Source organism: Anomalospiza imberbis, chromosome 9, assembly GCF_031753505.1.
Source record: "Anomalospiza imberbis isolate Cuckoo-Finch-1a 21T00152 chromosome 9, ASM3175350v1, whole genome shotgun sequence".
In the NCBI taxonomy this organism is placed as follows: Eukaryota; Metazoa; Chordata; class Aves; order Passeriformes; family Viduidae; genus Anomalospiza; species Anomalospiza imberbis.
In genome coordinates, this window is record NC_089689.1 from 26694517 (window position 1) to 26714347 (window position 19831).

The window sequence follows — 19831 nt, forward strand, 5'->3', positions numbered from 1 at the left end:
TGGGACTCTGCCTGCTCCTGTGGACACCTGGAGCTATTCCTGTCCCCGTGGACCCTCCTTGCAGTCCCTGTCCACACGGGCCACCAGCACCTCCCAAACCTCCAGAAAGCTGTGCTTCCCCCTGGGCTTCTCCTGCTGCCCTGCAAGCACCAGGGAACCCCTGGTGCTCCCCATCCCCGTCAGGACTCTGCCTGGGTGCCCCATGTCACCTGCTGTCCCGTTCAAACAAACCCTCATTGCTCTGAGCTTTGGTGTCTCAATTAAACCCAAACCAAACCCCACAGCGAGCCAGAGCCTGGCTCAGCCCCGTGGCACACAGCTGCCTTCATCCTCTCCCTGGCAGGGCGGGCAAGCCGGCCTTGAAATTAAGTAAATACCAAAGGAGGAGTTGAAAAATAGGTTACCTTGTAATTGATTTTTTTTTTTGCCTGCTACTAAAGAAAAATTAGCCTCCCTGCTATCTTGTGCAGTGTGCTTGAGAACGTACTGGGGTGTGTAGTAGCTGAAGGGGTGGCACGACAGCTCCTTGGCCCAGCCTTTCCCAATGCCTCTCTTCTGAGATTGGCTTTTTTTTTTTGTCCCTTTCCCCAGCAGTTAAACTCCAGGCGCTGCCAGGGAAATCTAAAGCTTTGATAGCTTGGAGGAGCCAAGAACAGGACTCCTGGCAGTGATGCAGCCCTGAGCCCGTGCCAGGAGCCGTGGGAGAGCCCTTCCCTGAGAGAGACCCAGGCTCGTGGGGTGCCAGTTTATCACTCTGTCCTATCACCCTCTGCCACTGCCTCTGTGCCAGCCAGAGCTGCTGCAGCCACCGTGGGTGGCAGAGCCTGTTCAGGATGAGAGGGTGGCACAGGGCAGGGCACCCCCGGGCTGGTCCCTGAGTGGCTGGAGGGCTCATCCTTCCTGGTGTTCTTTGTACCCCCAGCCCAGGCTCTCCTCCCTGGTGGTGCAGAGCTCCTGATGCAGCAAGACGTGAGAGTTTGATTTATGAAGTGCATTAGTATCAGTTTTTCTCCTCTTTTCCATAACGAGCCATTTGTATGGCGGTGCCTGTGTGCTGCCCTCCCTTCTTCCCATCGGTGTCCAGGTTTTGGGGGGCCTTTTCCAGGGACAAGAGACTTCCACTCACCTACCCTTGCTACATTTTGGGGGTGTGGGGTCCCTGCACATCTCCTCTCAGGGGCTGTGACTCCAGAGGCTGTGGGTGCAGATTGTCGGGGCTTGTGGGTGATGACTGCACCCATGGCTGGGAGTGGGATCCCTGCAGTTTGGGACACCCTAAAAGCCTGTCCAAGCCCCTGTGCTCTCCCCCAGCAGTACAGGAGAACTGCTCAGTCTCCATTAACCCTGTCCCTAGTGCGGGTCCCACTCCTGGCCTCACATGGTGCTGGGATTAGCTGTGGGTGCATCAGCACCACCGCCAGCATCCCTTAAAAATCTGACAAAACCTACATTTCAACAAAGATCTACCTCATGCCGCAGCCCCTTTCTCGCACTGCCGAGCCCCTGAGCACTTCATCCTCCCAACTACTCCAAGAAGCGATAAAACCAATAGGTCACTTTTTTCCCCTCCCCTCATCAGTAATTAATGGTTTAATTAACACTCACGACATCCAATTTCCATTGCTTTGCATGAGCAGCCTCCGCTGCCGGGGCCTCGCTGCGAGCTCCCCGGCAAGTGGGGGTGGAAAGGGTTAGCCGGGAGCCGGTGGGAGCCGCCGGCTGGAGGCCGCCCATCTGGCCCGGATTTCTTCCGAAGCTGGAAAGTTCTCCTCCTCCCGAGCAGCAGCGGCATATCCAACACGTTCCACAGCCTGCTCTGCTTTTGCACGGGCTTGTTTACCGCGATGCGGCTCTTACAGCCCAGGCAGAGCCCGGGCGCCATCAGCACTCACGGCCCTCGTTATTTACCCCGAACGATTTTCCAGTGTTTTAACACCAATCCCTGAGAAATTTTAGCTGTCCCAAGGAGAATAGCTGCTTGTAACCGGTTGCTAATTACAAGTATGAATGTCAATTAATTCATTTAGCTAATTATCCACTCCCTGAGCATCACGCACCAAAGAACTGTAAAAGACGGGCATATGGTGATGGAGCAGAAGGAGGGAGCTGGAGCCGGCGTGCGCTCGCTGGGCGGCCGGGCGAAGGGATGCCGGCAGCCTGAGAGCTCGGGAATTACAACATCATGCTAATTGGGCCTGGAAAACATCAACCTCTCCTTGCAACTTTTGTTTGGAGGCTCGAGCGTGGGTCAAGCATCTGAAGTGTTTCTAATTGTGCTGCTCCCTCTGACTCTGGCGAGTGGGAAGAATCGTTTTCACAAACCTTTTGATCCTAATCTCCGGCTGCAGAAACAAACAGCCCTAAGGAGGGAGGGAGAGATCCCTGAAGATCTTCCTGGCCAGGGCCCTCAGTGCTAAAGGTGGGGAGATGTTCTGGAGGACGCTCGCTGTGACCTGGTTTGCAGGGCACCTGGGCTGCTGCAAGTGGGTAGGAAACCATCCTGGTGAAAAATATCTTATTTGCTGTCCCAAAATAGAATGCTTTAAAGGAAATGTTGTTTTCTGAAATGAGGGAATTTTATCGCATCTGGGTGTGCAAAGCCACCTGCAAGACATGGAAGGAGCTCTGCAGGGTGGAAGGGCCTCTCTGTTCCTGCTCTTGGAATGAAGAATGCAGATTTTATCCAAGTAGCTGAGCAGTGAATGCTCAGCGGGGTTAAAGTCCTCAGGCAACAATCTTCTTCCAGAGAGAATCTCCATCACCATAATCGGATCAATCACCTGGTGCAATGCAGCCTTCCTCCATCCCCCAAAGGCTCCAAACCCCCTCAGGGGGTCATCACCCCGAGCTGCGCCCCATCTCCACCCCTGCCCGGCCCAGCCCTCGCAGAGGTATCCTGGTGTCCCACCTCCTCTCTGCCTGGGTCTAGGATTTTGATGAACATTTTCCACAACCAGCCTAAAATTTAGGTGGCTGAGGCAGGGGCTTTTGCCCTGTTTCAGTGCTTTGTTATTAAAAAAAAAAAAAAAAAAAGTGTGGGGCTTTATTTCCTGTTGAAATTGCTTAATTATTTCTCTGCTGGCTTTCCAGTGGCAATACTTGTGCTGCCGGTGCCTGCCAAGAGCTTTGATCAAACTCTTGTAGGTTGATAACCAAGAGTCACTTGTAAAAGTGTGTAAATCAAATACAAATGGAACAACATCTCCACTAAACCAAACAGTCATTAATGCGGTGACATGGCAATTTGCATTTTATTTCCTTGTTAAAAAAAAAAAAAAAAAGAAAAATAAAGGAAAAAAAATAAAAATAAAAGGGTTTTGTGACCAGCCCTGTCAGAGGTACTTCAAAGGCAGCAGGGCCAGGGAGCAGCTGTGTGGATTGGATTGACTTCGGAGAAGTTTGCCCAGGCTTTTCCGGACAGTGAGCTTGGTGTCGGCACCTGCGGCTCTGGGGAAAATAGTGGTATCTCCAGGTAAGTTTAACTGAGTGCCCCTGGCTGAGGTGATGGGGGCAGAAGAGGATGATGAGTGGGCTGGGGAGGGGACCTCACCCCAGGAGCTGCTCCCTGGGGAGGGATGGAGGGAAGCAGCAGCGCGCCGCTCCGCAGAGCTGCTGGCAGCGCGCCGGTGCCTCCCGCCGCTCTCCCCGGCTCTGCAGCCAGCCCGACACATTCCCTGCCGCATCCAGAGCCAAGCTCCCGAGCGCCGGCCATTTTCCAGGCGGGCGCAGATCTGCCAGGCGCTACCTTAAGAAAAGTTGTGCATGACCATGTTTAAGGAAGCGGGAGGGGGTGTGCGCTGGCCCCGTCCCAGGGCTCCGCGCCAGCCTGGCCTCGACGCCCGCGCCCGCAGGTGTCCGGACGCTTCTCCTCCGAGCCAGCCGTCGCCTCAACACCTCCCGCAAATGCTCAGCTTCTTCTGGCTGAGGTGAGGGCTGGGGGGAGCTGGGCACGATGGGGATCGGGGGGGAACCCCAGGGCTGGGTGAGCGGGAGCTGCTGCAGGGACTTCCACTCCCGGCGGTGGAGCGGCGGCTTGTCCTGGCATGCATCGGCGCCGGGCGGCTCTTCCAGGGGGAAGATATGGGGTGAAAGCCCCGTGTGACCCCCTGCTCACCCGGGTGATGCTTGCTTGCCTTTGGGGTTTGCAGCGAGCCGTGCTGCTGCTCCGTCGTGGTCGGCACTGGCGACTTGTCCATGGGGACGTGGCATCCTCCGGCTTCAGCGGGGACAGAGGGCGAGACCCCCCCAGGTCTTTCTGAGTGTGACAGGAGGAGTGCTGGGGGCTTTGGCTTGAATCAGCTTCTTTTCACTTAAAAGTAGGGGTAGATATTTGGGAAGCATGGGCACAGGGCTGGCTGGGAATGGTGGCAGCATGGGGAAGGAAGAGGGCTGATGTGCTGGGGCTGGTGGGGGCAGTGTGGGTGGCTGGCTGGGTGGCACGATGCCGTGGTGGTCTCCACCCCAGTAGCCCTAAATGAGGTGGTCTTGGCCATGGTGACTACCACGGTGGGGACCACCACATCACCATGGTGTTCACCTGGGTGTTTCCTACTCCAGTGGTCTCAGCCGTGGTGACCCCCATTGTGGAGACCACACAGTTAAGACCACCAGGGTGTAGACCTTTGCACCAGCTTGGTCTCCACTATGGTGGTTTCCAGCTTGGTGGGCTTGGCTGTGGTGGTCTGAAACGTGGTGGTATTGATGTCATGGCAGCCTCCTCCCTAGGAATGCCGTGGGTGGCCGGGCAAACGTGCCTGGGCTGGGCGGTGCTGTTGGGTGTCCCCGTGCGTGTGAATTTTGGGACTGGTGTGTTTACAGCTGTACTGGGGTGACACGCGTCTCTGTTCTCCCCCCGCCCTGGAGCCAGACCTTTGTCCCCTGGGACACTCCCTGGGGGACTTCGCCCCTGTACTGGCACATTGGCACCAGCCTTCCTGGGAGCCTCATGGGAGCTGCAAAGAGCACTCGGGCAGGGGTATGGATGGGGCTGTGGGCATGGTGGGGCTGGGGATGCTTCACCCTGTGGTGGAGAGGGGTGTGAGGGTGCTGGAGGTGTCCCCGCTGTGCTCATACTGAGTGATGCTTTCCCATGGGTGATGGCTGGAAAACCATCAGCCCCTTGTAAGAGGAGTCCTCCTGCGTCCCACTCTTGCCTTTGACCCTTGGTTTGCACTTTCCTGGCCCCATGCCTTGCTTTGCTCCAGGAACTCTAAGGGAACATGGTGTGTGGTCCCAAAAATACCCATTGCAGTGTGTCCTGGCCTTTCTTCTGGGCTGGCCACCCTCCTGAGGTCCCACTGAGACCCACTGCAGGGAGCTGCTGTGTTTCCTCACCATGCTGTGACCTGGCAATTCAGTCCCTCTTGTCCCAGCGGGGTCACATCCTGAGCAGCAGCTCTCATGCTGGGGACCCTGCTCCATCCTGATGGGCGCGGGGTGATGGGGCTGAGCTGTGCTGGACATCTCCAATGCTGCTTGCACCAGGGCTTTGTCACTGCTGGCAGTGGGACTGGTGGGCCGGGTCTTGGGGGATTGACAGCCCTCAGTGCCCCATCGAGATGGCAGAATTTCCCAAAGTAGGTCAGGGTAATTTTTTAACGTGTGCAGATTTGCTTGTTACCATGGATATTGCTCAATTGTACACCAATAATACGCCATGAGAACTTCATTGTCACCGCTTTCTTCCCCACCATCTCCCCCCTTTTTTTCTTTAAATACTTCCAGGGAGGGGTCATGTTACGTGAGGGGCTGGGGTGGGGGTAGAAGACAGAGCCAGGTGAGGGAAGATGGGGATTAGGTATTTGAGAGGTGGCAGTGGGGTGGTGAGAGAGCTCTGAGGGCAGCTGGGGGTGGCTCAAGGTGTGAGGGCTGCCCTGCTCTGCCCAGACCCTCCCCAAAGCCCAGGATTGGGACCTCCACCCCAGTTTCACCCTTGCCTCTCCCTCTTATCCACTGTCTTGGGGGTGGCTGAAGCAAACACCCTTCTGTCAGTGGGCTCAAGGATTTGAGGGAGCAACTGTTCTCCTGCATCTCTGCCCAGCATCATCCCGGGGAGCTGTGGCACCCACGAGGGCTTGCAATGGGGGTTTGTGCACAGTGGTGGTCCCCTGGTGATTTCTGAAGAGGCCTGCACTGAATTTCACAGCAGAAACGTTCCCTGGACCTTGTGGGTGCTTTGGTGCTGGGGACACCCCTCTGCCAGGTATGGGAGAGCTGTGGCGTGCCGTGGGGTCCGTCTCCCCAGTATTTGCAGGGTTGTTGGTGTGTTTTCCTCTCTGTGTCTTCCCTGCTTTGCTCTGTGGGCTCCTTATGCCTTCGGCAGCACAGGAAGTGAGCGTGGCAGGAGACAAAAAAATATTCTGCTGGAAGGGTTTTTTTTTTGTAATGAAAACTTTTTTTTTTTTTTTTTTGGGCAGAAGTGGGTCACTCGAGGGGTGACAGAGTAAGAGCATCATTGCCTGGGTACTGCATCCGGTAGCCATGGTGACCTGAGGGCTGCCTCAGTCAACAGCTTTAAAAATGTGACAGTTGAGTGAGGCTGAAGATTTTAATGAGGACAGACACTTGCTGGCTTGGTTTCGATAACAAATACTCCATAAATACCCACTGGCTGGATGGTTCTGGGTCTCGGGGCGCTCCCCTTCCCCAGGCTGGGAGCGTGGGCTGGGGCTGCCTGGGAAATAGCAGGGGGATGATGCAAAGCGGACACCTCTGGGTATATTTCCCCCTCCTACTAACGCAGCCCAGGGGACACGGTGACACGATTGCCGAGCCAGCAGCAGGTTTGGGTTTCCAAGGAATGTCCCTCTGGAGCTGTTGGCTGGGGCTGTGGGGTGAAACAGGACCACCCCCAGCCACCGCCACCGCCTTGTGCCTGCAATTGGGCAGCAAACCTGTCTTGTTAAACAGGAGAGTAACTCTTGCACCGGGCTCTTGCAAGGGCAGCTGAGCCATCAGGAAGCTCCCAAACCTCAATAACACACCTGGAGAGGTCATGGGGCTAGGGAAAAGGTCATGGGGCTGGGGAAAGCAAAACCTGGTGCTGCTGGGGCAGGGGTGGGAGGCTGCGAGAGGCTCCTGTTTGTGTCTTGTTTTGTACTGACCACATTGGGTGCACTCTGTGTGATGGCCCAGCTCCTGATGGTGCAGGAGGCAAATCCACAGCTTCCACTTTTTTAACCCCGTGCCAAAATCAGTCAAACCCATACACAGGGAAAAGAGCTGCTGCCTCCAGCAGCCTGGTTTTAGCTGCATGGGAGAGGGATGTGTGCTGGCAAGCTGGGGGTATGCCAAGGGCCTGGCAATGTTGTGTTTAAAAGCAAATTGTAAATATGAAGCCTCTTCTACTTTTTTTTGCTGCAGCTCCCACACTGCCTTTCCTTGCAATGCCACCACAATGTCCAGCTTGGACACAGTCACCATGCACGTGGCCCGGGAGCCTGCAGGCACCCAAGGACACACAATGCCCTTGTGGAATGCCAGGGCTTCCAAGGCAGAGGGACTGGAGCAGGGCACAGCAGCATTGCTGGAGTCGGGTGCTTCCCATTTGCTGTCCCCAGTACCACCCATGGCAGCTTCAGCCCTGCCTGCTGCCAAAAATATGCTCCCGGCTGTCTTGTGACTGCAGCGGTGTCACCACTCCGGCCAGGGGAGCTTCAAGGCACAGTCCTCTGTCACATGTAGCAACACTGACACAGCATCGCTGACTGAAGGGTTGGCCACAGCCCTGCGACGTGTCCTTGGTTCTGCTCCCCAAAATAGCTGGGACTCTTTCATCCGGGCTGGTGAGTGTGGGACCTGACCCCCATGGAATGGCAGGCACCTGCCCCAGGTCTGCCCTTCTCCGTTTCAGCTCTGACAGCCCCCTGGTAGGTGTTGGTGAGGGGTCAGTGGTGTGGGAGGGATGTAGCATGGGATGTGGGGTCAGGGTGTGACAACCCGCCACATTCACTGCCTTGTTCCTGCCGGGAAGCAGCCACCCCCGTCTCTGCCGGTCCTGCCGTAACCAGAGCCACTCTGCTCCTTTCCAGGTGTCTCTTAAAAATGGTCAAGGGGAATATTATAGTCCCTGAAGACATCTTGAACTTCTGTTGCAATGGCCTCCAGGTACCCTTCGTGCCGTGCAACTAACCTGTGGCTCCCGTTGTGCCGCCAGCTACTAACCCAGGCTGTGCCAGGGGGATGCCACCCTGTGCCAGGAGCTGCACCAAACCTGGCTGCATCCTCTCCCAACACATTCCCTCCCCATCAGCCTCCTCAGCCTCGTGCTGGCTACCGCAGGGCCAGGGCTCTTCCCACGGCCAGCAGCTTCTTCCCTAAGGTTCAGAACTGTCAAACGCTGGGAAAATGACCGGCGGCATCCTGGGCCAGGCTGTCTGCTCACGCTGCAGCAGGCGGCTTTGGAGCTCTTTGCATTGCTGGCTCATACCCCAGAGCCTGCTGGCTTCCCAAAATAGCTCTGTGGTACTCGTGGAGGCGCTTCTGCGTGCTGGGAAGCAGCCCGGGAGGTTCACACAGGGGTTTGGAGGCTCCTGGAGGGGCTCTGGTGGCCGGGGGTTGGTCCCACTATGGGATGGGGGGACCTTTGCCATCAGTGCGCTCGCTGCCGTCTCTGCTGAGGCGACGTTTGTGCCGTTCCCGGGGTGTCGTGTACCAGTAGCTATGGAAACAGAGGTTAGACCTGCTGGAGAAAAATGCTATTCTGAGAGGCAGTGAGCTCAGGGTAGTCAGGAAAGCTTCATTTTCAGCATAACCCCATCTTTAAAGAATCCAGGCAAAGCAAAGGGCAGAGAAGCTGCTGCAGTGGGACTCCTGCAACAAGTGCTGAGAGCAGGAGATGCGGCAGGAGCAGAAAGCAGAAGGAAGGGCTCTGACGAAGCCCAGACAGCTCATCGTGTCTGCTCAGTTACTCACCAGGCTAACTGAGTTCACCCCTTGTGTAACACGACTCCCTTGACATCTCTCATCAGCTATTTTCCTTGACAGCACCACCTCAGCCTCCTCTCTCTCCCACCCTGCTTCCCACTGGGGTGCCAGGGGAGCTGCTCCGTGCCCAGCAAATGGACAAGCCAGCAAGGAACATATTTTACTGCCCAAACAACCCCAAACTGAGGATGCTCCTCCTCTGCTGCTTGTACTGTATAGCTTCCAGTACTTGCTTTGGTGAAGGGGGGTTGTTGGTGGAAGGTGTGGATCACTGTCCAGCCCCACGAGAGCAAACCCACCTTGTGCTGCAGCACCCTAAAAATGAAGCTGTCAAGGAGAAAAATTCCTTCCCAGAAGAGTGATTAACTTTGGGAGGAGTTTTCGTGGTTTTTGGGAGGGAGCAGTAGGATTAGGTGATAAATGGCCTGAAAACCTGGAGTAATCCCCTATGGAGCTTTTTTTAGAGGGATCTTTTCCCTTTCGGCTGTGGGCACCTTGTCTTTGGCAAGGGCTGGGTGGGTTTGGTGGTGTCCATGGGCGTGCAGGGCTGAGGTTCTCCCAGCTCTGTATGGGGAGCATCTTCACGGGTCCCTGTTCTTTCAGGAGATTTGCTTCCCATTTGGGTAAAACGGAGCTTTTGTGCCCACAGGGCTCGACCTCTCCACCCCGTGCCCGGGAGCCAGGGGAGTGGGAGGAGGCACCGGGGGCCATGGCGAGCCCCTCAGCTGCCCGCAACCCCACCGAGGTGCAGATGAGCCAGCTGGTGCTGCCCTGCCACACCAACCACCGCGGCGAGCTCAGCACCGGCCAGCTGCTCAAGTGGATCGACACGGCCGCCTGCCTCTCCGGTAAGCCATCCTCTCCCGCTGGAGCCCTCATCCTGATGGGCTGCCAAGGCACCAGGCAGGATCTACAGGAGCCAGCTCATCAGCAGCATCCCTGGCAGTCCAGCACCGTGCGTACCTCGGAGTGACGCCAGCTGGGGACCCACGTCATGCCATTTTGCTGAGTAATTAGAGAGCAAACGGGAGCAGGACAAGAAGGGGAGGAGACGTGCACTGCAGCATGCATGCCGGCTTGGGGACAGATCAAAATCCGTGCCTGCTTCCTCTATAATGCTGCCCTTTTCCTTGCCTGGTGTGCAGGGCGTGGGCAGAGCAGGCTGGTGGCACCGCTGGCGTACCAGCAGCAGCCAGCGTGGGCTGAGCTCCTCCACTCAGCAGGAAGCAATGGAGCTCACCAGCTTAGCCAAGCAAGGGGAGGTTATGACAGGGAAACGGGTGCAATTCTGCAGTTGCATGAGGTTCCCAACAGTTTTGCAGTTTTGTGGTCTAAGGTTCCTGGAGTCCCAAGAGAAAGCCACGCTGGCAGAGCGGCTTTGAAATATTTGCTGTGTATGGGGAGATGGAATCAGCTGCTGGTGCATCTCCACAGCTGCAAACTCATGGAAGGAAGGCAAATACCAGCACACCCTCCAAACCTTTAAACATAGGCAAACCTGTGCTGCCGTGGGTGGAGAAACCCCAAATCTCACTCTGGTTCGCTGCAAACGCGGCAATGGGCATCAGCAGGGAAAGGGACGCTGGCTGGGTGTCACCGGTGTCACCAGCCTGGGGCAGAGGAGCCCTCGTGGCCCTCGCACCCTCAGCACGTTGCTGCAGGTTGCTGATGCAGTTTGTTTTTCCTTTCCAGCCGAGAGACACGCCGGCTGCCCGTGCGTCACAGCTTCCATGGATGATATCTATTTCGAGCACACCATTAGGTAAATACTCCGCGCACCGGCGGGGCACGCGCACGGAAACGCAGGGGTTTTTCCCATCTGCCGGCTGCAACGTGGACAGGGGCTGGAGCAGGGAGCAGCTCTCTCTGCCTGGGAGAGGAGGAGGTGCGGTGGCAGTGCCAGGCTCACAGGCAGCCAGGGACTGAGGCTCGCAGGGCTGCGGACGGACTGTCTGCTCTGATTTATCCGCTGTCTGGTCGCCTGGGGAGCTCCTGCTGCGTTGGCTTCCCGGTATTTCCCCAACGCCAGCTCCTCCCTGGCTTTGTTCAGGAAGCAGCTCTGATTTAGTGCTCTGGAAAACTGGAATCTTGCAGATCGTGCCTCTGGAGCGGCCATGTGGGTGGCAGAGGCGCGGTGGGGCTCACCCACCCAGCGGGTGCTCCCGGCTTTGTGAGATGCATCAGGCTGGGCATTGCCTGGTCAAAATTCCATCCCAGGCTGGTCCTGGCATCCCCTGGGTGCTGCCCCACAGAGCTGCCCCCTCTGATTCACACAGCCATTGGGATGTCATATTTCAGGGGACAATGTTTCTCCTGACTTGAGGTGACAAAAACCCTCCCAGGGTTCCGCCCTCATCCTCCACAGGCTCCCAGTACTGAGACCATTCCCACCCAACGTTCTTGAAGTAGTCTCCTCTTTTTGTACCCCCAGTAAGCCTAGATACTGCCACCCACCTTTACTCATCTCTCAGAGCCCCCACAGCCCCTGTGCCTGTCTGTTCCCACCTGGATATCATTCCAGGGCGCTCCCTGGGGGTTTGCCATTCAGTATAGGATCTTTGCAATATAGGATCCTGGGATCCGTGCTGCCCAGCACTTCCTGCCTTGCCATATAGGATCCATGCAGTACAGGATCCATAGTGTCCAGCCACTCCCTGCTGTGCAGGTCTGCCTGCTGGAGCAGGCATCAGTGTGGGTACCCAGGGTTGGCACTGGGGTCCCTGGCTGTCAGCTGATTTGTCTGGCACTGAGAAGTCTGACTCGCTCTTGGGTTCTACTGTCATTCCCAGGAAATGCTGAACTCACGCTTTTGCCCTCCCACATGAGGTGCCCATCACCCTGGGGCTCATCTTCACGAGAAATCCAGTGTGGGGATGTGGTGCAGCCATGGGGCCACCTCCTGCTGGCAGAGGTGGCACCACTGGGGTTCATACTCTGCTCCCGGGGCAACTTTTCCCCATGGGTTTCAGGAGCAGGGAAGAACAGCCCCAAGCCCACTCCACAGCATTACATCAAGCCCTGCAAAGCATTTGTGCCTCCTCGGGGGTGAGCTGGGCACCGCTCCAAGGGGGCAGGGAATTTGTGCTGCTCCTGGCTCAGATCCCACTTGTTGTGGTCCAGCTTAAGGCTCTGAGCAAGGGGCCTGGCAGGGATTTCCTGCAGAGCTGTTGGAAGGTGGAGGAGTTTTGTGTCAGATCTCCTTGCCTGGCTGTTTGTGCCTTCTGCTGCCCTTGCGCTGCGGGGGAGAGGCAGGGAGGAGCTGTGGCTGCTTGACGGCACGGAGGAGACCCCAAATTTTCACTGGCTTAAAACTCACTGGCTGGGCAGCAGATTGTCCCCACCCCTCCACCCTGCAGTGTGGAAGTGCAGCCTCCGGGAAGGATCACACGTACCTTTGAGTGGGGCTTTGTGTGGCATTTATGGCACTGGCTTCTACTGTTTGATAAGGACAGAGAAGATAAAGTATTTTTGGGGCTATATATAGACACGTGGGGCTGCCAGTCTGCCTGCCTGGCCTCTTGCCCTTGCATGCCCCTCGCCACAAGCCCATCCAGAGCATCCATCTGGCTGCTTCCATTGCCTCTAACCCTCTCCCCACATTTGCTTTCTCTTTTTGCCCAGCCAGCCGTCTGTAAGCCCTGCTGGGCAGCGGGACGGGAGGAGCGGTGTCGGGTACGGACATGTTTGGCCCTAGAGCAGCCAGCCTAGCACAGCGCTGCCGTGAGTTGGGAGCCTTAACCCCACTGACGAGGCATGGCATGTGAACAGAGGCTGCTCACGTAACCCTGCTAACGTTTTGGCATGTCACCGGCCCGGGGTCCGTGCTGGGGGACAGCCAGAGGCACCAGCTCCTGCCACTCCTGCTCCAGCCAGAGCCAACGTGCAGAGCGTGTCATTTACAGAGCTCATTTGGAGCCTGCAGTCACGTGTGAGGGCACGGGGGAAAATCTGGTGTCAAAGCACACTCTCTCTCTTCTGGTTTTGAGAAGTGGTGGTTACAGGGTTTATTTTTCCACTGAGTTTTCTAGCACTGGCCTCTTTTGGGGAGTGAGGAGTATTCCTGATTTAAAAATGTATTTGGTAAAGACTGCTGTCGGTGCCACAAAAAAATTTAATTTGCTCATTCCACGGGTACCAGTCTGGAGTGGCTCAGGCTGCAGGGCCAGAGTTGTCTGTGTGTGTACTCTGCAGCCTCTGAAGGCACAGAGGAGAGCAGCAGTTTGCTGCCAGCAGATGTTTCATTTAAGAGATGGTGCAAAATGCCCCTGGCTGGGTCTCCTGCCATCTCCCAGCATCCCAAGGTATCCATTGCTTGTGGGGAGGCCCAGTGGCTGGTCCAGTTGTGCAGGACACTGGATGCAAGGCTGGAGGAGCCGTTTGCTCTGGCAGGAATGTGCATGCCCACATGGGCAGGGGTGCCAAGCAAGCCTTGGGCACCTGTGCCCCCCTCGGTTGTCCTGGCAGCACCCCAGAGCTGGGGACCCACTTGCACACAGCCGCTCAGGGGTGACATCTCGCTGCTTTCATGTCTCGGGGGTGGCTGTCCCCATGTCCTGCTGGCTATCTGGCATGTCCCACAGTCCCAGGAAGCCTCACAACAGCGGGCAGTGAGCCGGAATACCGTGGCACGTCAGAGGGAGCCGCTCGGCTGTTGTTGTCCCCCAGTAACCCCACATGCTTTCTCTTCCTGTTTTTCAGTGTTGGGCAAGTTGTCAGCATCAAAGCCAAAGTGAACCGAGCCTTTAACTCCAGCATGGAGGTTAGTGTGTGCCCCTGCCCCTGTCCCCATCAGCCACGTGGCCAAATCCCCAAATCCTCCCACAATTCCCAGCTTTAATCCCTTGTGTTCATCGTTTTTGGCTGGTTTGGCCAGGGGTGCGTGGTGGGATGTGGGTCCCTGGGGAGCAGAGCTCTCAGGGGTGCTGTGCCCTCTCCCAGGTGGGCATCCAGGTGAGCTATGAAGACCTGTGCAGCGGGAAGCACTGCAGCATCTGCAAGGCGTACGCCACCTTCGTGGCACAGGGCCCCTTGGGCAGCAAGGTGAGCAGTGGCTGGTGGCCGGGGGGACTCTGCTGCCCGCTGCACAGAGGCAGTAAGGAAATGGCCTCTATGAGGCTGGGCTGGGCTCAGCTTTCCATCACGGCAGCTGCTGTCTTCACGGGTCAGTGATCCCCTGTCCCGTGCTTGGGGGATGCACGGTGGGTGGCTCTTGGCCCCACACTGGGCATGGAGGGCACCTGCTTGCTGCTTCCGCTCGTCCCCCAGCAGGACTGCACCCTGCCCCATCCCTCTGCAGGTGAGGCTGAAGCCGCTGACCCCGCAGACGGAGGAGGAGAAGATCGAGTACAGCATCGCCGCCGAGCGCCGCCGCATGCGCCTGGTCCACAAGGACACCCTCAAGGACCTTCTCACCAGCAGCCCCCAGGAAACCGGTACCGTGCCCCACAGCCTGGGCTTCCAAAATAGCCCTGACGCCTGCTGGAGACACCCCACTTCCTCAGCACGATGCTGGTGGTGATCACCACACGGAGGTTTGGGAATGCCCTGGCCACAGCGGGGTACGGATCAGCCCCACCATCCCAGACTCCCAAGCCTGGAGGTTTGGGCTGTTGATGCAGTGGGAGGGCAGCTGTGGGGAGGGGGACAAGGGCTGGTGGAGTGCTGGGAGAGGGGTCCTACTGGCCATACAGCTCACTGAGCCCTGTTATCCCCCTGTGGCAGAGCTGGAGACGCGGGACGGCAGCGGGGCGGTGCCGGCGGAAAGGACACGGGTGGAGAGTGTGGAGCTGGTGCTGCCTCCACACGCCAACCACCAGGGCAACACCTTTGGTGGGCAGATCATGGCCTGGATGGAGAACGTGGCCACCATCGCAGCCAGGTAACCCGACAAAGGGGTTAGGGTCAGGGGATGACATGCCTGGAGGGGACACATGTGGCTGGGTCTGGCCACAGCTGGACTGTAGGGACCCTCCAAAGGGATGGTGCCCAGCATGTCACTCTTGGGTGACACTGCACAGGGAGACCCACAGTGCTGAGGGACGCCAGGGAAAGGTTCACACTCATTGCAGTCAGCTCATTGATCCTTCTCACAGCTGGCTTTGGCCATTGGGACTGAGGGGTGACATTTATTGGGGTCTCCTTGTCTCTGGCTGGGTCGAGGAGGGTGCATGGGGCTGCCATGCAGTGGGGCCACGGCCGGGGGGGTAACACGTGTCCCCGCAGCCGGCTGTGCCACGCCCACCCCACGCTGAGGGCCATCGAGATGTTCCACTTTCGGGGACCGTCGCAAGTTGGAGACCGCCTGGTGCTCAAAGCCATCGTCAACAACGCCTTCAAAAACAGGTGGGTGCCGGTGGCGGGGGTGCCCTTCCCGCCCTCCCCACGGCCCCCTGCTCCCTCATCCCTTCTTTCCGGCAGCATGGAGGTGGGGGTCAGCGCCGAGGCCTACGGCCAGGAGATGTCCGTCAGCCGCAGGCACATCAACAGCGCCTTCATGACCTTCGTGGTGCTGGACCAGGAGGGTCATCCCCGCACGCTGCCCATGGTGGCACCCGAGCCAGGGGTAAGCACCAGCAGGGCTGGCTTCTCCCCAGCCTGGTGGCACAGGACCCCCAGGAATCCCACTCGGCCCCCAGCTCTTGGATTCGCAGCCAAACAAATGCAGTTTTGTGATGATGGAAATGATATCGCTCAATAGCAAGTGAATTAAATTGATTTCTCGGTATAACTAATAAAATAAACCACTTGCCTGCACAGAGATGGAGACGTATTAGCCATGCAAGGCTTAGCAGAGTATTGCAAATTCCAGCTCATCTTTTCTATAATTTAGGGGAAGGAATGTTGAGGTTGTTTTGTACCTTTCAAAGCATCCTAATCCATAATTTGCTGGGATCCAAATATTTAGGGAAGTCTGTCGCATGAGCACAGCAGCAAGGCAAACACTCACGCGTCTCAGCTTCTCCTGGGCTATCCTTGTCCAGCTCCCTGATTTTTTTTGATGCCTTAAAACTAGGATCTCCCACTCTGATGGAGATCATCTTATGGCCAAAGTCAGGCTCCCTGAAACCTCCTCTCACCCACTTTAAAACACCACACTAGCACTTTCTTCAAAATAAGATGCTTTTTTTTGGCTTTTATTTCCCCAGGAAGAGGACATTTGCAGGTGCTAGGGTACACCGTTTTTGTTTCAGGGGCTTTGTTCAGGTTTGCAGCCACAACAAGGGTTTTCCTTAATGTGCCAGTGCCCATCACTTGATCAGAGCATGGTGGCAATGCTGAAACAACTCACAGTTAATCACTGAGCATCACTGCAGTGTGGCCAGGGTGGCAGCTGGCAAGCAAGGGAGCTTCACCTCCCAGCCCTTCCCTGCTGAATGTTTTTCCCGCTCCCAAAAACGAGTAGTTTTTGGGGTTTTTTTTTCATCTTCCTTTTCCTATTAACTTAATTGCCTTTTCCCATTTATCAGGATGGAGAAAGGAGGTACAGAGAAGCCAGTGCTCGGAAAAAAATTCGGCTGGACCGGTGAGCAGCAAAACGAGTGGGATGTGGGGATGGAGGCAGGAGGAAAGGAGGGCTCAGCACTGGGGGGCAGGGACAGTCTGGGGGTGGTTTGTGTCCCCTCATAAGGGAAGCTGTTCTTTTGCTGCAGAAAATACGTCGTCTCCTGCAAACAGACTGAGGTGCCGCTCTCCGTGCCCTGGGACCAAAGCAACAAGGTAGGATGATCCCCCCGTGGGAGCTGCTGCCTCCTGCTCCCCCTGCTGCCCCTGACATGCTGCCCCTGCCCCAGGTTTATCTGAGCTACAACAACGTCTCTGCGCTGAAGATGCTCGTGGCCAAAGCGAACTGGGCGCTCGCCAGAGAAAAGGAGAAGGTACCAAACCCTGTCCCCTCTCCCTCGGCCCCAAAGCATGGGCAATCCCAGTGGGAACACGTCCCAGCTGTGCCCTGTGCTGCCCCAGGTGCGGATGTACACGCTGGAGGAGGACAAGTTCCTGTCCTTCCGCATCGAGATGTCCGTCTGCATCCCGGCCAGCCGAGCCTTCTCCCTGCTCTCCAACCTGCGGCGCCGGCACGAGTGGGACAGCCACTACGTGTGAGTGCTGCAGGCCTCCCCAAAAATCACACCCCCATGTTAAAGCCTTGTGGTTCAGCATCCCTTTGGGCTTTCCTGGGTGCCAGTGTGTCGCGTTGCTCGCTCCTAGAGACCCCTCACTGTGTGTCCCTGTCCTGGCTCCATCAGGGCTGATGGCTGCGTTTTGCTGGAGCAAACATCTATTTAGAGTCCCCCCAAATATTTTGGGTCTGGTGGTGGGGTGTAAATGTGTAAGGCCCAGATTCAGGGGCACAGCAGGGTTTCTGTGACCGGTCCCCTTCCCTTACAGGAGTGCTGAGCTTGTGCAGAAGGTCGATGATGACGACATGATCTACCACGTGGTGAGCCAGAAGCTCAGGAACGAGAACAAACCGCAGGACTTTGTTATCCTGGCGTCCCGGAGGAAGCCCTGCAGCAAGGGGTGAGTGTCCAGCCCATCCCCTGCTCCCTGCCATCCAAGCTGTGCCAGCTCACCGGGCTCTCTCGTCCCCAGGGACCCCTACGTGGTGGCCTTTCGGTCGGTGACACTGCCCACCCACCCTGCCAGAGACGAGTTCACGCGCGGGGAGACGCTCTGCTCTGGGTTCTGCATTTGGCCAGAGTCAGAGGAGATGAGCAAGGTGGGATGCTGTGGCTGTGATCCCACAGCCCATGGGGGAGGCTCCTCCTTCCCTTGTGCCCCTGTTGACCTTGTCCTGTGCCTCGCAGGTGGCTTATTACAACCAGGCTATGCCGGGGTACCTCACCTACGTCACCACCAACGTGGCGGGACTGTCCTCCGACATCTGCTCCACCTTCGAAGCCTGTGAGAAGTTCCTGCTGAAGAATAAGGAGGACCTGATCTCACGGCTGCAGGACTTTTAGAGCCACAGCCCCCTGCTGACAGACGGACAGAGAGATGAGGGGACACTTCTGTGGTGGAAGGGAACGTGGGATGGTGGCACCCAGACCCTGCCTCCCTGAGGGCTTTGGTCCCAGGGGCTGGGCTGGAGGGGCATTTCTGTACCACCTCATCCCTTGCACTGATGTGTCATACCTTTTCTTCTTTCTTTTTTTTTTTTTTTTTTTTTTTTAATTTTATAAGCTGATGTACAGGACTTGGTTTTCTAGTTCACTTAACGCTACTTGAATCTTTATATGATCCAAAATCTTCCCAAACCAGATTATTTTTTTCACTAATTCTCAGTGGGACATAACTGGTTCCTTTTGAGGCAGCAAAGGGAGAAAGGGGGCAGCGATGTAGGATGGGTGCTGTACCCCTCCCTGGTGTAGGGGTGGCTGGTGGAACATCCCACTCTCCCCAGTGCTGCTCCTTTTCCTGGGCAGGGCTGGCAAACAGCCCCTGCTCCTCTGCTCCTCCTGGGCTGAAATCCCACCCCATGGGGCTGTGGAAGGAGCAGCAATAAAAGTGTTTTGAAAGGACAAACATCCATATCTGCTCTGGGTGAGTGTCTGCTCCAGGGGCTTGCTGTGTGGCGAGCTTGGAGAAGGGATCCTGCACCCACAGGCCACTTGGGGTCAGGGGGAGGTGGGGTCCTTTGAGGCAGGAATGTGCTGCAGGAAAGGGGTGGTGTTCCATGCAAGTGGCTTTTGGGGACTGCCTGGAGGTGTTGCTCTCATGTCTGGGACTGCCCTCCTTGTCCCCCTCTGCTGGGTGCACCAACACCTTGAGATATGAACACCAAACTGCCTCAGGGGTGCTGGAAAAGGAAAAGACAGAACCAAACTTTGTTCCCCTAAGTCTGCGATGCTCTGGGAAAGGCACTAGAATGAAGTGCAAGTGGTACTCATCAGTCACAGCCCAGGGGACATCTGCCCTCAGCCACAGGCCTGTGGAGAGCCCCCTCCTTGGCTTTCCTGGGTCACACAGCCAGAGGTTTTCTGATGGCATTGAGGTTTCTGGAAGCCCTTAGGCACACAGAGCTTTGGGCACAGCAGGTTTTACAGGTGCCAGCTGTGCCCTTGCCTCTGCCTGCAGAGCCCTGTGCTTAACCCCAAGGATGGGTTTTGTAGAGCTTAACCATGAGCAAGTGATAGTGATGCCATACTCGGGGTGAGGTGAGGCCATGGGGTACCAGAAATGGCCACAGGGTCTTTTCCAGGACCCCAGGTGCCCCTCTGATACACCCAGTCCCTTTGCCACCCAAATTCCCCACTCAGTTTATAAGCAGAAGGAGCTCCTGGCCCTCCCCGGTGGCCACCAGCCAGTGGCTCCCACCCCTGAGCTGGCTGTGGCCATAAACCCCTAATCTCTGCTCTATCTCCCATCATAAACATCTCAGCTCAAGACCTGGCGTGGCTGGGCCCCGACCTCCAAAAGATAAAGCCATCTTAGGCTGAAGATAGTACAAAACTTTTAATTTTTATAGAGCTCTCTTATCTCCCAAAACTCAGAGCAATCCTGCCTTTTTATCACCGGGACAAGAGCCATCCTTTCTGCCTACCGTTAGGAATTGCTGCTGCTTGATTAAGTGGAGGGGATGATGTATTTGCCTGAACATTAAACTTTAACTGACCTCTCCTTCTCCTTAAGTATTGTGCTTTTTCCCCCGCTGGGAGGCCCTGGCCAGCCCTGGCTCCAGCTTGGCTGGGTCCCCGGGGATGCAGGGTGATGGGGCAGGAGTGACCTGGGGGCACGGCAGAGCCTCATGTGCTTTGTGCTTCTGGAAGAAAACTGCAGCCCTACAGCAGCTGCTGGCCCTCGGGGGCATGGGCAGCAGGACTGGGCAGCCTGGAGCATCCCTGGAGCACCCACTGCCTCATCCCACAGAGAAGGAGGGACCTGCTGGTGACTGTCCCTACCAGCCTTT

General features: G+C 56.8%; 1 protein-coding gene across 5 annotated transcripts; it reads left to right on the forward strand.

Annotated features, from left to right (window-relative positions):
- Nucleotides 1-942: 942 nt before the first annotated feature.
- ACOT11 (acyl-CoA thioesterase 11) lies at nucleotides 943-19542 on the forward strand. 5 transcript variants are annotated; one of them, XM_068198826.1, is made up of 18 exons: nucleotides 3675-3926; nucleotides 8031-8106; nucleotides 9575-9773; nucleotides 10618-10687; nucleotides 12547-12597; nucleotides 13624-13684; nucleotides 13864-13965; nucleotides 14222-14357; nucleotides 14647-14803; nucleotides 15148-15267; nucleotides 15343-15487; nucleotides 16392-16447; nucleotides 16575-16641; nucleotides 16716-16799; nucleotides 16888-17021; nucleotides 17311-17442; nucleotides 17515-17641; nucleotides 17730-19542. In XM_068198826.1, exons 1-18 carry the CDS (start codon nucleotides 3763-3765, stop codon nucleotides 17883-17885), a joined length of 2037 nt encoding a protein of 678 aa, XP_068054927.1. In that variant the 5' UTR covers nucleotides 3675-3762; the 3' UTR covers nucleotides 17886-19542. The 5 variants fall into 5 exon arrangements, with proteins under 5 accessions (XP_068054929.1, XP_068054927.1, XP_068054928.1 ...); XM_068198828.1 differs by lacking the exons at nucleotides 3675-3926; nucleotides 8031-8106 and adding an exon at nucleotides 943-969; XM_068198827.1 differs by lacking the exon at nucleotides 12547-12597 and having other exon boundaries at nucleotides 3677-3926.
- Nucleotides 19543-19831: the final 289 nt, after the last annotated feature.